General features: G+C 37.6%; 1 protein-coding gene across 5 annotated transcripts; it reads right to left on the bottom strand.

Moving 5' to 3' along the window:
- Positions 1-6892: 6892 nt before the first annotated feature.
- On the bottom strand, positions 6893-13845 carry LOC149162900 (uncharacterized). Of its 5 annotated transcripts, XM_089437439.1 has the most exons (6): positions 13601-13813; positions 11270-11467; positions 10827-11138; positions 9596-10161; positions 9198-9253; positions 6893-8954 (listed from the first exon to the last, which is right to left on the bottom strand). In XM_089437439.1, exons 2-6 carry the CDS (start codon positions 11435-11437, stop codon positions 7375-7377), a joined length of 2682 nt encoding a protein of 893 aa, XP_089293565.1. In that variant the 5' UTR covers positions 11438-11467; positions 13601-13813; the 3' UTR covers positions 6893-7374. The 5 variants fall into 5 exon arrangements, with proteins under 5 accessions (XP_089293565.1, XP_089293562.1, XP_089293564.1 ...); XM_089437436.1 differs by adding an exon at positions 13828-13845 and having other exon boundaries at positions 6893-10161; positions 13601-13700; XM_089437438.1 differs by having other exon boundaries at positions 6893-9253.
- Between the last annotated feature and the right edge of the window lie 2215 nt (positions 13846-16060).

Below are 16060 nucleotides of genomic sequence, written 5' to 3'. Positions count from 1 at the left end.
GCCTTCATAAATTCTGCCTTTGTCTTCTAGATTTTAAAAGATTATCATGAAGAAACCTTTAGGACCCAAATGGTGGTCTATTTCTCCTTTTGGTTTCCAATGTTAAATCCATCACTCCAACTCTTTTTTTGTAGGCCAGGGACCAATGAACTTACAAATAAAAGTGTGATCCCTCATTCTCTTTCGATGGTCCTCTAGGCATCTGGAAGGAATTACAAACCTAGGATTTTGCACAACTTTAGGTATACAATTTCCCCTTAGACTTGTCTACCATATATCACCCAGTGCAAACAAACTTCCAAAGTTTGTCGAGGTTCCTAGGGAATTTCAATTTCCACTGGCCATGTTACTTCATCCCGCCAGAATATTTCGAAAGGATGGGTGACCCCCTCCTAACTTGAAATTCATTTGTGAAAACTATCTACAATTTTAGTGCTTCCACTGTCTTAGTTTGTGTTTGAGATATTCAAGAGGCTCTAATTCCTTGCATCCACCCACTGCTAATTGTGGCTTACAGATTCACGGTCTCACCAACTCACCAACTCTCCACTGCATAAGAGCTCTATTCAACCAAATCGTAAAAGCAAATACTCTGTCTCTTGATAGCAAAACTTGTTCTTCTCTTGAAATCCATCATCCAACTCATGTTGTAGTAACCATTGTCCATGTCTACATTTTGCAATTTTTATGTCATTATAACATTGGTTTTTGTGCTTAGCACTGTATTTACTATTTAAGAAAAGGTAGATGATTTTAGGATTCAATTTCTTGGTTCTAGAAATGCATTCCCCTTTTCAATTTAATTTTGTAATGCGAGTGTCAATTAATAGATTATTTCTATCCATTCTCTTAATGTATCTACTTGTTCATACTTGTTGAATGTGTCCAGTTTTATCATATAACATTTTTAGGTGTCTTGCATTTATATCAGGGAGTTACTCTTTGCTACAAGGAGTGGATAGATTATTCTACTCTCTTGGATTATTCTACTCTCTTTCTGAATACAAAATAGAGTTTTTTATTCTAAATTAAATTATATTGGTATATTTTGGCTAAATTAAATTATATTTCTAATTTATATGTTATCAAGCTGAAAATAATATTTCTTATTCATTTTTTTAACTTCAAATTGATAAACTACCCGGATGCGGGTGCCACGCCGCATATGGATGGCTCGCCAGCTGTTTAGCATGGGTGGTCTCAAGTTCAGAAGAGGCATTAACTGCTCTCTGCCGCCCTGGATGGCAAGCGTGAGAGCTGAAGGGAGGAAGGACGGCAATTCATTGCCGATTCTGTGCGACATTAACGGTTTCAGATGGGAGTTATGGCACTCCAAAAACGAGGCAAACCAGAGCAGCTTAAGTATGCCAAGAATTGGGAATGTTTTGCAATGGTTCAGGCTCGATTTGTGGATTCAGGCTTCAGTCCGTCAGGCCTTCAAGCGCTGGCTCACGAGCTCTCCTTGGCAATTGGAGGTGGATACAGGGCAGCAAGGGAGGATAAGGGCGGATTCACACCCCTCATATCCCTCTCCACGGCTCTGTCACGCTCATCGGTCTTCAAGGAAGGAATGGCGCCAAGACAGAGGCTCATTAGCCGTCGAGGCACTGGAAGGGAAGGTTCTTCACGTCCCCTGGCTGCTAATCCGCCTCCATGTTGCTGTCGTTGTTTATGCCACCAGTCGGCAGATGCACACCCCATTCGGCCGTCTCAATTCATGGACACCAGGTCTCCGGACTCAAGCTCTGCTCCGCTACCTGCGTTCGGAACAGCGGTCTTCACTGTCAGTTGTGCCCAATGTCATTCCAACATTAATGCTCATGTTTCGGTCCTATTCCTGGAGGAACCGAAAAAGGAGGTGGGAGGATTACCCAACGCCCAAATTCATCATGCTGAATGTTCCAGAGTTGCTGGGGAAAGGGCAGAGGCACAACCTGAACCGAACGCTGTGCAACCTTCGTCTCAGCCAGCACTAGCTTCAGGCAAAGCCAAGGTTGATTGGGGACCTCCACCGGAAGGCGAGTACTGGATTTATGAAGAGGACTCGGAGGAAGAGGATTCGGTTGAATAGGAGCCGGCTCTACCATGCTTCTGCCCTCAGACAACTCTCAGGTTTTTTTTGTGAACTGTTACTCTTGATACAAGTGCTCAATTATGCTGTAAATGTCACTGTTTGGCCTCATAATTCTGTTACTCTATGCTCGACTACGCCCGCGCGAAGAATACTGCTGAAGAACCTCTCTTTCTCTCCTTGGCCCCTGCGCGGGATTCATAATTTTGCTTTTTCTGTGTCTCCAAAGATTACAGCCCCTGCGTGGGTTACTAGTCTCAGTCATGACGCCCTTGCGTGGGTATCTGGTCAAAAGGGTGTTGCCCCTGCGTGGGCGTTCAGTAGCTATAAGAAGACCCCTGAAAGTGAAGTTTTCTGTGAGCACTATCAATCCAGAGGACCAGCCTTGGCCCCTGGCGACATGTATTCCTGAATGTAACTGTTTTCTCTTGTAAATAATAGAAGTAGCATAGTTTTAACGATAAAAAAAAAAAAACTTCAAATTGATAAACTATTGATATAACTAAACATAAATTTAAAGATAGTAAAATATTAAAAAGTCATTTATATATTTTATAAAATAAATAAATATCAACTTTAAATATTAATATTGATTTACAAAATATCATTAATAATAATGTTTTTCCTTAATGGAGGAAATCCAAAATAATTTCCCTTTTACCAAAAAAAATCTATATTTATATTAATCATATATTAGTTGTCTCTAATCTATTTTGTAATTGGAAACTTTTATAACTACCCTCTAAAATTTAACCTTATTATAGTATAGTTCTGAAGTTAAGAATAATCACTATCCAAATAAAAATTTCTATATTCATTAGTTTTTAATAATTAATTAATTTGATAATATAAATATCATTTAAATTTTAATAATAATTTTATAATTTTAATCTATCTACCATATTGTAGACATGATAATTATATTATATTTTAACAATAAAATTATATTACACAATGTTAATAGTTTTTTTATTAAGGTTCTTAAATTTTGGCATAATTTTATAGAATTTTTATTAAGTGTTCGTGTTTTTTTAATGAAAAAAAAATCAAAAATTTTGAAATGGGCAAAATACATCCAAAATGTTTTTTTTGAGTGATGTATTATCTACTTAAACTAAGAATTACTTTATAATATTTTCTAAATATATATCTTTTAATTCTAAGCTGATACAAGTAATTATTTAAAATAATATATCATAAATTTATAGTCTAATAAAAGATAGTATGAATCTATTCCAAAGCCTATGCTCTAATACAAATTAATTAATTTGGTAATATAAATATCATTTAAATTTATAAATTTTATTTATCTATCATATTGTAGATATTGTTAGCATATGATAATTATATTATAATAAGGTTCTTAAATCCTGGGTATAGGTTTATAAAAAAATCATTAGCATTATGTTTCTATCTGTGGTGGTTGGTTTTTTTAACGACAATTAAAAAAATCAAAAAAACTGAAATGGATAAAAATATATCCAAAATGTTCTATTTCAAGTGATGTATTATCTATCTAAACTAAAAAATACTTTATAATCTTTTTTAAATATTTTTTTCCTAGTTCTAACATGATTCAAGTAGTTATTTAAAATAATTTATCATAAATTTATAGTCTATTAAAAGATTATGAATTTATTCCACTCACTATACTATAATACTTTGTTCTCCGTTCTTATCTCTCAAAATAGTTTAGCTCATCCTGGTAGCTTTTTTTCAACTAATGAGAATGTTCACTAATATATGACATCAAAGATTAACCAATATAAGAATATAATTTTGAGACTATGATGTTCAAGAAGAAATTTTTATATCCTGGGTTTTTCTAAAGAATGGTCTTTCCTACAAATGAAAATAGACATAATTCACTCTTACATTCTTAAAATGCTATGTTATTTGATCAAGAGAATTACAACTCATCTATAAAATATATTTCTGACAGTCAAACATTTGTATGTAATAGGTTTAAGTCATCTTTTTAACAACAATGAATCCCAATATATATTACTTTAAATATCTATGAGCTAAAAAGACATGAGAAAACAATACAAAGATATATATATATATATATATGGAAAAATTTCTAATTTGATAAATAGTTACAACATACACTATAAATTATAAATTATGCCAGCAAATATCAACTAAATATAGTTTTGAAACTCCTTCACATAAAAATATAAATACCCAATAAAGATTATCAAATAAATTAAAATATTAACCATTAAAGAAACCCATGAAATTAATTTTTGAAAAATATTATTAAACCTTCCAATACTCTTTCCTCTATCCTTTCTAAAAGTAATATTTCCCCTTCCTCTTACCATTTTCTACTAGAGGCAATGCAAAAACAGAACTCTTTCCTCAATCCTTCCTAAAAGGTAATATTTCTCCATTCCTCTTACCATTTTCTACTAAAGGTGGTGGAAAAACATTAGAGTAAAGAAATCACTTTAAAAAAATCAAAATTTCAAAATCTAAGTCCTACGTAATTAACCTTTACATTACAGACAGAAACCCCTTTACACCGGACATTCTTTTTTACGAAAATGCATCCATCACTCTCAAACATAAAACCAAAACCCAAACTAAACAGTGATTACAGCTCATGACTATTATTAATGAAAAAGTTTAGTTAATGCCGACATTTAAAATACGCATCTCACAACTACATTTTAAATATACACCTGAGTCCTGACAACTGTTTCAAATAGAGCTCACAAAAGCAAGGTGAAAATATCAACAAAGATTGCAGTTTAGAAAAATCCTAAAGGAGTGCCTTAGAGACAGAAGCACGGAATATATAGTATCTATATGTTTTTCGGTTTCTTAGTCAGAACCTTTCATGTCATATCATCCTCGCTGAAAAAAAAACATACATAAAGAGCAAGCAGTCCTTTGGGCAAGACATGAAAAGACTAGAATATTCAGGGATACATTATAATTTTTTATTATGAGACAACACTGGGAGGAAGCCTCTAGCATGACAGAAATATTATAAACAAAGGGCCACATTTCATAATTACTCCATACTACTGCCAATTTGTTTGCAGTATGATGAATAAAGTTGTTTGATTATATTATGTTGCTTGAGCCCACATCCTGACTCACATAGGCGCTGAGATTCTATCTTAATTTGTACTACCAAAATAGGTCCTATTTATTCAAATGGATTCCCATAACAAGACCATTTCTCCAAACCCTAATATCCCTTCGACCTGGTATCAAATTCTTCTTCTCTCGTCCGACATGCCTTTTTCAAACCCCAAAAGCTGTCCTCGACTGATCAAGATTCAATCCATTTTATAAAGCGTGAGTATCATCGATTCGATGTTTATATAGCAAAAACTGTTAGGGATAAATTTTACAGAGTTACGATTGAAGACATTGCCTTCATGATATCAACATTTCAAAATTTAAAGGGCTTTTGGGTTCATGCAATGCAAACATTGTCCATGGTGGCCTTTCACAATTTAAAAGGCTTTTGGGTTCATGCAATGCAAACATTGTCAATGGCTTTTCTGAAAGTGAATTGTGTTCATGTTAAAGTCTTCATGGTGGAGTTGAATTTAACTGGATTGTAAAATTTGGAAATATTTAGTAATTTGATTAATAAAAATCAAGTAAATTGTTTAACCTGACTCTGATCAGTCTCCAATTTTTTTTGAAATTCTACAAGTTCTACCTTAAATAAAATATTGGAACAGTGTTGAAGAATCAGAAACTCCATATTCACAATAATATGATAACTGTTTCACAATGTGATGGATTATTCACAATAAAATCTTTACTGGCTTCACAAAACAAACCGATTCAAACGGATTCGATCTCATGGATCTGAAAGGCACATACAGGAAAGCACACTGATATGAAAATATGGAAGAGGACAGATGAATCAGTTGACTTCAATTTCAATTTTCATCTGGCATGAGATCGAAAGGCACATACAGGAAAGCACACTGATATGAAAATATGGAAGAGGACAGATGAATCAGTTGACTTCAATTTCAATTTTCATCTGAACCCCATAACGCCACACTGAATATAAAGTTCAAACAACAAAAGAAGCTGAAACCAGTGATCAAATAATGACTAACTTCTTTAGCTAAAGAAGGAAATTAATCTCATCAGCACCGTGAGCAGGAGAAATGAATGCTCGAGAGGGTTGCAGAGGACCTGTTCTGGGAGTGAAAATGGAGCAAATGAATGTTTGGCAGGAGGGATCGTTTGAAAATGCCAGGCATTGGTTTGAAAATGCGCTAGCACAGTGGGTGCCAGCTCGGAGGTGGTGGGTCACCCGTTCCCGGAAAAAGTTGCCGTCGAGCTCCCGGAGAAACGATGGATGGCATGGGCATGTATGTAGGGTGAGCCCGCTATGGGGCCTTCCCGTCGAGCTCCCGGAGAGACGATGGATGGCATGGGCATGTATGTATGGTGAGCCCGCTATCGGGTGCATTAAAGGCCCGATAGCAGGCTGGTTAGCTCTTGCCAAAGATTACCAAAGGAAGTCCCATTAAAAGATAGCAGGCTGGTTAGCTCTTGCCAAAGATTACCAAAGGAAGTCCCATTAAAAGAACGCCTTCGGCGTAATTAAGATAATCAACCATAGGCAAAACAAAATAAACATACAGTCCCATTCACAACCAATTATGGAAATGTTTACTCTCCCCATAATACAGTCTGCATCTAAATAGTCCATTTTTTTGCATACTTTTGCTATCAGTCAAACTATATTGAATTCCATTAGGCAGAATTTGCACGTATTTGGAATGAATATAGCAACAGTTTAATGCATTATGAGCAACCACGATATTGCCAGAATAACAAAGAAGAAAGCACGGAATTGCCATCTCTCGGATCCCATAGAGAAAATGACCAGGCAACATGCCATCACGAAACATGTTTCTTGCTCAAAACTAGCCAAACCAATTATTGTTATCCAACAAGATTGCTAAAAAACCCACAAAGTAAAATCCAGTAAAATTCTACATTTTGCTGATAACTTCTGGGTTCCGTCAATTATCTTATCCATCTTTTTATAAAGAAGCAACTTGACCGAGACGCTATTTATTTTGCAACCCATAAATCAGCAGGACAACAAAAATCCTCCATGCATCCCAGCAAAAATAAACATCTTGTGTTTTACGAAAACCCCATCTTCTTGAATTGTCGACTGAGTTTGCAATAGACTATCTTTGGGAAATAGATACGAGTCTCTGCCCACCACCATTTCCCCAAACACTACCGCCAGATGAACTTTGATTACTGTCAGTACTTGCCAAGCTATCATCTAAATTACCTCGTTAAGCCTTAGAAGCTTTCTTTTTCTGTTTTCCTTTCCGTCCATAGCTTGCTTCCTTCATAAATCTGCCATCAGGCCTTTCTGTCCCACAGACAAGACAAAGTAAGCTGTCTTGCTTGTTCAAACGTGAGCATGCATTACATGTCCACTTTTCACCAAGATATACATTAAGAATGTCAGATAAAGGAGGGGGCCTCCGATAGTGATCAGCTGGCTCTTCTGAGGACGATCCACTTGTTCCAGACATTCCATTCAAAACTGGTGTTTCCCGTGGCTTAGCTTTTCCCTTTGCAGTTTGGTACCCATCCTTGGATAGTACCTCCACCTCCTCCGATGGTTTTCCCAGAGAACAACCAAAGCCCGCATTTGAACTGGATGTTACATCTTTGCTGGAACCTACATCAACTGTCTTTCCCTTTCTATGATTGTCGACGCTACCTGATCCAATAGATATTCCCCCAGTCTGATTTATAATTTGATTTACAGCAAGCTGTGAATTCTTCTTTATCCCAGCTTCATGAGCCTCTAGCAGTTTTCTTCCCTTGTCTTGGTCAGGGCATAACCTTGCCAGCCGAGGTACAAGATGTGACAAACCCAGCTTTGATATATGTGAATAATATTTTCGAGCACCAATATCCCCATTTCGAAACCGAGCAGAGACATCTTTAAATGCTGCAAATTGTTGCTCATTGCCTCCCAAACCTGATCGAATACTTTCAATTAATTCTTTGTTTGCAGCACGCACTTCCTCAATACTAAGCAAAGGTGCATTGCTTGCCTGGCCTTGGTTTTCAGTTGCAGAAGTAGCAGAAACATGATGTCTTCCTAAAATAGGAGGAAACTCGTTTGAATTAAGCACTGGTTCTTGAGCATTAACAACAGTAGGCCGACTAGAATAGTTCATATTTATGTTGCCATTTGTCTGATTCAAGGATGAATTCACAGGATACAAGGAAGAAAGTTGTCCTGGACCAAAACTGTTTCTTGATTCTGCTGCATTAAGAACCCTTGTGTTACCTTGACCACCACGTACAACTGCAGCCACAGTAGACCTACTAGAATAGTTCATATTTCTGCTGCCATTTGTCTGATTTGAGGATGAATTCACAGGGTACAAGGAAGAAAGCTGCCCTGGGCCAAGATTTTGTCTTGATTCTGCTGCATTAAGAACCCTTATGTTTCCTTGACCACCACGTACAAGTGCAGCCATAGACTTAACTGATCTCTTTCCTTTGTTCCTAGATTTATGTGAAGCATTTCCTGATGCCACAGGAAGGGGAGGAAAGGCAGATTCTTCAAGAGGGGAGTTAAGTGCTCTCCTACTCACTGCAGTGGGATACCTGGGAGGATCAGTTTCTGATGCCCCGGGAAGGGGACGAAAGGCATATTTCCTCGTCTGGCCTGGGCCAAGATTTTGTCTTGACTCTGCTGCATTAAGAACACTTATGTTTCCTTGACCACCACGTACAAGTGCAGCCATAGACTTAACTGATCTCTTTCCTTTGTTCATAGATTTATGTGAAACATTTCCTGATGCCACAGGAAGGGGAGGAAAGGCAGATTCTTCAAGAGGGGAGTTAAGTGCTCTCCTACTCACTGCAGTGGGATACCTGGGAGGATGAGTTTCTGATGCCGCGGGAAGGGGACGAAAGGCAGATTTCCTCGTCTGGCCTGGGCCAAGATTTTGTCTTGACTCTGCTGCATTAAGAACACTTATGTTTCCTTGACCACCACGTACAAGTGCAGCCATAGACTTAACTGATCTCTTTCCTTTGTTCATAGATTTATGTGAAACATTTCCTGATGCCATAGGAAGGGGAGGAAAGGCAGATTCTTCAAGAGGGGAGTTAAGTGCTCTCCTACTCACTGCAGTGGGATACCTGGGAGGATCAGTTTCTGATGCCCCGGGAAGGGGACGAAAGGCAGATTTCCTCGTCTGGCCTGGGCCAAGATTTTGTCTTGACTCTGCTGCATTAAGAACCCTTATGTTTCCTTGACCACCATGTACAAGTGCAGCCGTAGACTTAACTGATCTCTTTCCTTTTTTCATAGATTTATGTGAAACATTTCCTGATGCCACAGGAAGGGGAGGAAAGGCAGATTCTTCAAGAGGGGAGTTAGGTGCTCTCTTACTCACTGCAGTGGGATGCCTGGGAGGATCAGTTTCTGATGCCCCGGGAAGGGGAGTAAAGGCAGATTTCCTCATCACTGCAGTGAGATACCTGGGAGGATCAGTTGATACAGTACTTCTGGAAGAACTTGCTACCATGTTAGAGGAAAGCAATGAAGGTAATGGATCAGAGCTCTGTCCAGAACTAAAATCCTCAGCAGTTGCAAGTGCTCTCCTACTCACTGCAGTGGGATACCTGGGAGGATCAGTTTCTGGTGCCCCGGGAAGGGGAGGAAAGGCAGATTCTTCAAGAAGGGAGTTAAGTGCTCCCCTCGAGTTAAGTGCTCCCCTCCTCACTGCAGTGAGTTCTCCCCTCCTCGCTGCAGTGAGATACCTGGGAGGATCAGTTGATACAGCACTTGTGGAAGAACTTACTACCATGTCAGAGGAAAGCAATGAAGGTAATGGATCAGAGTTCTGTCCAGAATTATAATGATCTCTTGACATGTGCATTTTAAGTTCAGTATCTCCATAAAATTGTTTCCTGCAAAAGTCACAAATTGGATGACCCATGAAACCTCCCCTTTCTGTCTCACTGCCATCCACTTCAGAGTCTCCTCTAGATAAATGTCGGTCTAGCTGCGACTGTGTATAAAGCTTCTGTTCACAAATAAATACCTGATTTGAAAAAAGCAGCACACCAAGTTGGCTGTTAGTTTGTATCAAACCAAAAACTGGGCATATAGCCTGTGTGCACAAATACTGACTTGATTCCAACTAAGTTGGTCATTAGTTTGTATAGAATTACAAGAAATTACATAACAATACAAATTCCATTGTGTATGTTATCTTAGGATATTTCTAAATGAATGTAAGTTTTGTGTCTTCCAAGTTTAGGTATAATACTTGCTCTCTGAGATAAGCATTGTCACTAGAAAGATCAGATCTTTTACAACTAACAAAAATTGGATGAACTAGAATTACAGATTTTGATGCTGTATTATCCATTCAAATAATAAACTAAAAAAGAATTGGTGACTTGACAATACAGACTAGCCCTCTATAAGAATCAACCAACATAAGAGAATCTAGAATTACTATTTCAAATGCTGAAATCCACATTCAAGAAATTATTAAGATGTAAAACGTGCAAACTTTGCCTTGGTGTCCCTTGCTGTCTCATAGTGCTTGTGTAAATATTGAGGATCAAAGCAAAACCACTAAAGTCTTCATCCAGCAGCGTGTTCTGTGGAAGTTGAGTAATAGAAGGCTGGAATTCCTTGCATCCAAATTGTTTTTTTATGAAATAGCAATAAAGTTTTAAAAAACAGAATCATGCTCACCTCTCGGCCTTCCAGGCATAAGGTGCACATAGAAAGCTTGTGTGCATCAAATAAGTGCTCCCTCAACTGATCTATATGTTTAAACTCTCGGTCACGCTTTGGTAACTCTTTCCTTGGCTCTTTAGCCCCACAAGTATTGTCACAAACACTGCAGCTCAACCTGCACATTGCTTTGATCATTTTGTAATGTTGCTCATCATCAAAATACGCTTGTGTGTCTAAATGAAACCAATAGTTGCCTACTCTTCCCTCATTTGCTGGAGCTGGTAGGGTACTAAAATCCCCTACTGCATTTGTGTAGTCTCCTAGAGCCTGCTCACATGCCATATAAGTCACATTTTATTGCAAATTTTATAGAATTGCAATCACTAGAATGCATTAGAGCCTTTGCATTTATTCATAGATTGTACAGAGCTTTAAATTTAACAAAAATGACAATATACCTTAGTTATCACAACATTAGGACATTCTTGTCTACAAATGCAACATTTTTTGTCATCAAGGATAAACCGCAGCTTTGAGGTGCAAGTAGAGCAGACTTCACGGTGGCCACATGGCCCATATGCCAACCACTCCAGTGGTTCAGCACAGATAGCACAGCATTCTTCCATTTCTTTGGCAAGTATCTTCTCCAACAAATCCTGACAGAAACATTCGCAAAGAAGCATTAATTATCTTTGTATTCCTTTCAGCAGCTAAAATTTAAATCTAGATCCAAATCTAATGAATATTCCTAACAAAATCCCAACAAAATACCATTTGAAAACCACATAAAACAACCACTGCGCATCAAACCCTAGTAGCGACTACAATTTCATATTCCCAGCTGGGGTAATCCAACCGAATACCCAATTCAATCATATTATTTTAGATTTCTCGAATTAAACATCGATTCAATACAGTTATTGATGCAACAATAACAAGAGACTACAAAAAAAATTTTAAAAAAGAAAGGAGAAAAAGGCCCTAATCCAAAATCGCCTAAATCGAAGCCGATCAGTCCGCTCGTTTGTAAGAAACCTTAATTACAATAACCCCGAGCCGAGTGCTGACAGTCGATGCTTCAGCTCTCTGAAATTCGAAATCCTTTACAGATCAGACGGGAAAAATTCAGGGAAGATGAGGAATCCGGGGAACTTAAATACTATTTTCCTCTCAGTCCACCGCCAGAAAGTATATGGGTACAATAAAAGCTGTCGAATGCCCTCAACCCTCCAAGCGAAGCCATAAGTTTCGGTGATCTTTATATTTCCTTTCTTTCTAGTTAATTTAATATTTTATTTACTTGAGAAACCCCGACCCAGGGCATGAAAAACTAGTGCCTTCTTTCACTGATGGCACGCAACCACATATCAGGACACAACATAATCATTATTTCTTCAATGTCCTATGACACAACATTCATTATTTCTTCAATGTCCTAGGACACAATATTCACTATCTCTTCAATGTCCCATGACTCCAACACTCCAGGCTACATTTAATAACACGTGTTATGGCATTAAATGACGGGATGTTTGAATAATCAATTGACATATGAGCAAAGCCCGTTACCAAGTAACCAATCATTAAATTGAATATATATAAAGCGGCCTCTCTGGTTGGAAGAGAGGCGGAATAAAAATATAAATCTAAATCAACCTTATATAAAATTTTGTAGTTCAGAATACGCGTGACATTATTCAATGTCACTGACCTGTACTGGGTAACGTGGCTCAAAACTATGCAGTGCTTAGCTTTTTAAGAATATATAACTTTGCATAACTCAGCTACACTGATTAAAGCTGAGCTCTATAACTCCAAAATAACTCGGATATTTACTAAAACTTTGCAAGTTCTGCCGAAATTTAACTCAGCAAGGCCTGTCACTCTGACGTTCTTCGCTTAAGGATTAAGGAGCTAAGAAAATTTTAGGTCTTTTACTCAACTAAAAACAGTGATTGTGTCGAATGCTGCCATTCGCACAACCCCTCTCTAGAAACAATAAGAAATTACTGGAATGGACATCCTATCAATACGCAGGCACTAAGTCTAATATCTGTGCGCTGGCACCAGCTCCAACATCATGAGAGATGGCCCAAAACCATGTCAAACGTATACAACAATCCCTGAATTTTTTTCAAACTTCTTTCGGGAAACATCCATCGATGTTAAGGGCTGCACCACATAACGTAGACTTCATGTGGCTTGGACGACATCGGGTACAAATGGCAATTGGCCATTTTTGAAATCTGCCTTGCCCGGCCTTGTCTCTTTTTGAGACCTGCCATTCGGGTGGGATAGACCACAGCGAGATCGGAACCCTGTTGGACGGCTTAACAGTCCGCCCACCTCAGCAGTGAACCACAGCCCCAGTATTTCAAAATCAGATACCTTAAAAAAAAGGTTATCAAGACTTCCTTTCTACAGAAGATCTAGGTTTCTCCCATAATCTACTACCTAGTACCCCCTGCTACTGACAAACATTTCAATTGTTACTTTTTTCACATAAATCCGGCCTATAATTCAACCCTAGCCAGACAGACATTCCCGTAAAAATAAGTCAAAACAAAATCCCCACAAAATACCATTTGAAAACCACATAAAACAACCACTGCGCATCAAACCCTAGTAGCGTCTACAATTTCATATTTCCAGCTGGGGTAATCCAACCGAATACCCAATTCAATCATATTATTTTAGATTTCTCGAATTAAACATCGATTCAATACACTTATTGATGCAACAATAACCAGAAATTAAAAGAAAGAAAGAAAGGAGAAAAAGGCCCTAACCCAAAATCGCCTAAATCGAAGCCGATCAGTCCGCTCGTTTGTAAGAAAATTTAATTACAATAACCCCGAGCCGAGTGCTGACAGTCGATGTTTCAGCTCTCTGAAATTCGAAATCCTTTACAGATCAGACGGGAAAAATTGAGGAATTCACCGCCAGAAAGTATTTTTTTTTCAGAGAAAAAAATCAGAATGGATTATATTAAGTTGATATAAAAAGCAGCATTTACAGATTGTCTTGGAGGACATTTTGAGGAATTCACCGCCAGAAAGTATATGTGTACAATAAAAGCGGTTTCTCAAATACTATGTTAGATGCCCTGGGTCGGGGTTTCTCAAGCTAAAGGTTAAGTGTGATAATCTCAATACTCAAAAAACAAAAAACAAAAACAAAAATTTGAATAATGTAGTATTTTCTAGTGTAGTTTAATTAATATATAAAATGGTTTTTTATGTATTTTTTTCAAGTTAATTCTGTCAAAATCTAGTAGAGATTTTTAAAAAGTAGCATAGATCCATAACTTTGGATGTAACAAGCCCCAAAAAGAATCAAATCTCTCTTATGTAAACCTCTTTAGGACTATAAAGTTTGAAAAAATCTTTGCACCTTGAGAGATTTAATTCTTCTCGACTCTTGGTAGATCTGAAGTTAAGATGGATGTTTGCTCATTTTTAGTAACACTCTAATAAAATGTTTTAAATATAAGACTCTTTTTTTATTTTCACGTGTTTATGTAATATTTAGCGTTGTCTAACTATTATACATTTTGGAATTTTTGGCTAGGATTGGCAAAACATTTTTTTAGTGAAACATTGATGATTTATAGTTTAAAATATGTTTTTTACTACATATATGGATTCAAAGCCCTAGAAAACCGTGAAGCACTTGAATTGTGGAGAGTTCACACTTTAATCTTGTGATTCCAACAAATCCCTACCAGATTCTGAGCAAAAAAAAAAAAACCCTCCAAAACATATAACATATAAACTATGGCATATTTCAATGTAAACTACGTATATATTATGTCGCAGTCTATATGTTATACTTTTGGAGGTTTTGTTTAATTATTATATGTTTTGGAATTTCTTGCTGGAATTCAGTGAAATCTTGATGTTTTGTTGTTTAAATTTTTTTTTTGACTAGATATATGGATTCACTACCCTACAAAACCCCAAGGACACTTGGATTGTGGAGAGTTCACAATTCAATCTTATGATTCCAACAAGTCCTTATCAGATTCCGGGCAAATTCAACCGAAAATGTGACCACCCCTCCCACATTTACCCAAGTTCACCGCACTACCAAGGTAAACATGAGATGAAGAGTTATTATAACATGGCATGGCCCGACCTCCAAGCTTCAATTATGAAAGTGGGGCCGACAACCAACTTCTCACAAACATCACTCAAGGCTACATGACACTTAGGGACCAAAGGACCACCCCAGGTGGGGCTCCTTTTCTCATATCTTAAGCCCCAACCGCACGCATGGCATTGCTTCCATGTGGTTATAACCCAAAATCTCTAGTTCAAAGGGTGCAGTCCCAAGCCACAATTCCAGGCCAGCCTCCAGACCACTGCCCAGAAGTGTCTGAGACCTTCCAGAAGCATTATTGACATGAAGACAAGGTTAAACATTCAAACTCAAATCAGGAACTTAACCTAGATTGCGTAGAACACACAAGACATCTCATCAAACACACATGGCAAACATAGAAGCTACGGGTCATGAATGCATATTTGATCATGAGAGTCTAAGATTCATCTAAGAATAACCAAGAAGGCTCTATGCCCTCTCGACATAGTTGCAACAACACTTATTAGTACATACATTCAGCAATCAATCAATAACTAAATGAATCATAACAAGAGTCATAGATGATAAACATCATATAACCAACATATCACCAAAAAATAATCAGCATAGAAACCATGAAAACTTAGCCATAATATCACCAATATAATACTACAAATGTTAAGAGATCATAATAAGGAAATGTCTCATATTAACATAGGCAAATACCAACCACGTCAGGAACTTCCACTTACAACCCAACCATAAATTGGGTTGAACCAAATCTCTCTTTCAGCCAATCACCCCTACAACATATTCCAGGCATGAATGTGGGATCTCATGGAATAAACCAAAACAAAAACAAACTAGGGCTTCCAGAGGCCAAACCATCTCAACCCTTAACCACATTGATTCCACCTCACAGCTAGACATCTCTAATACAGACCAAAACAGTCTCTACCCAAGTTGTCCAGGGCTAAAAAAACTAGTAACTCAACCCACAACATTCCGGGGCTCCAGGGCTCTAGAGCGTTTGTCCAACTCAACTCTAGGGACTAGTAACTCAACCCACCAAGGGCTCCAGAGTGTTTGTCCCAACCTAATCTCCAAGACTAGTATCTCAACCCAAGCTATTCCAGGGCTTTCAGAGCATTTGTTCCAACCCATAG

The sequence above is a fragment of the Pinus tabuliformis genome, chromosome 5_2 (assembly GCF_031772625.1).
Source record: "Pinus tabuliformis cultivar Carrire ecotype Pingquan chromosome 5_2, CPIR1, whole genome shotgun sequence".
In the NCBI taxonomy this organism is placed as follows: Eukaryota; Viridiplantae; Streptophyta; class Pinopsida; order Pinales; family Pinaceae; genus Pinus; species Pinus tabuliformis.
The sequence above is the reverse complement of the archived record's forward strand: the minus strand, read 5'-3'. Positions and strand labels throughout refer to the sequence as shown.

Coding starts and splice junctions, on each gene's coding strand:
- LOC149162900 (XM_089437436.1), bottom strand. CDS start 11,437: ATGGAAGAATGCTGTGCTATCTGTGCTGAACCACTGGAGTGGTTGGCA. Junction 11,139..11,269: donor CTAATGTTGTGATAACTAAG/GTATATTGTCAT, acceptor GCATGTGAGCAG/GCTCTAGGAGACTACACAAA. Junction 10,162..10,826: donor TATGCCTGGAAGGCCGAGAG/GTGAGCATGATT, acceptor TTTTCAAATCAG/GTATTTATTTGTGAACAGAA.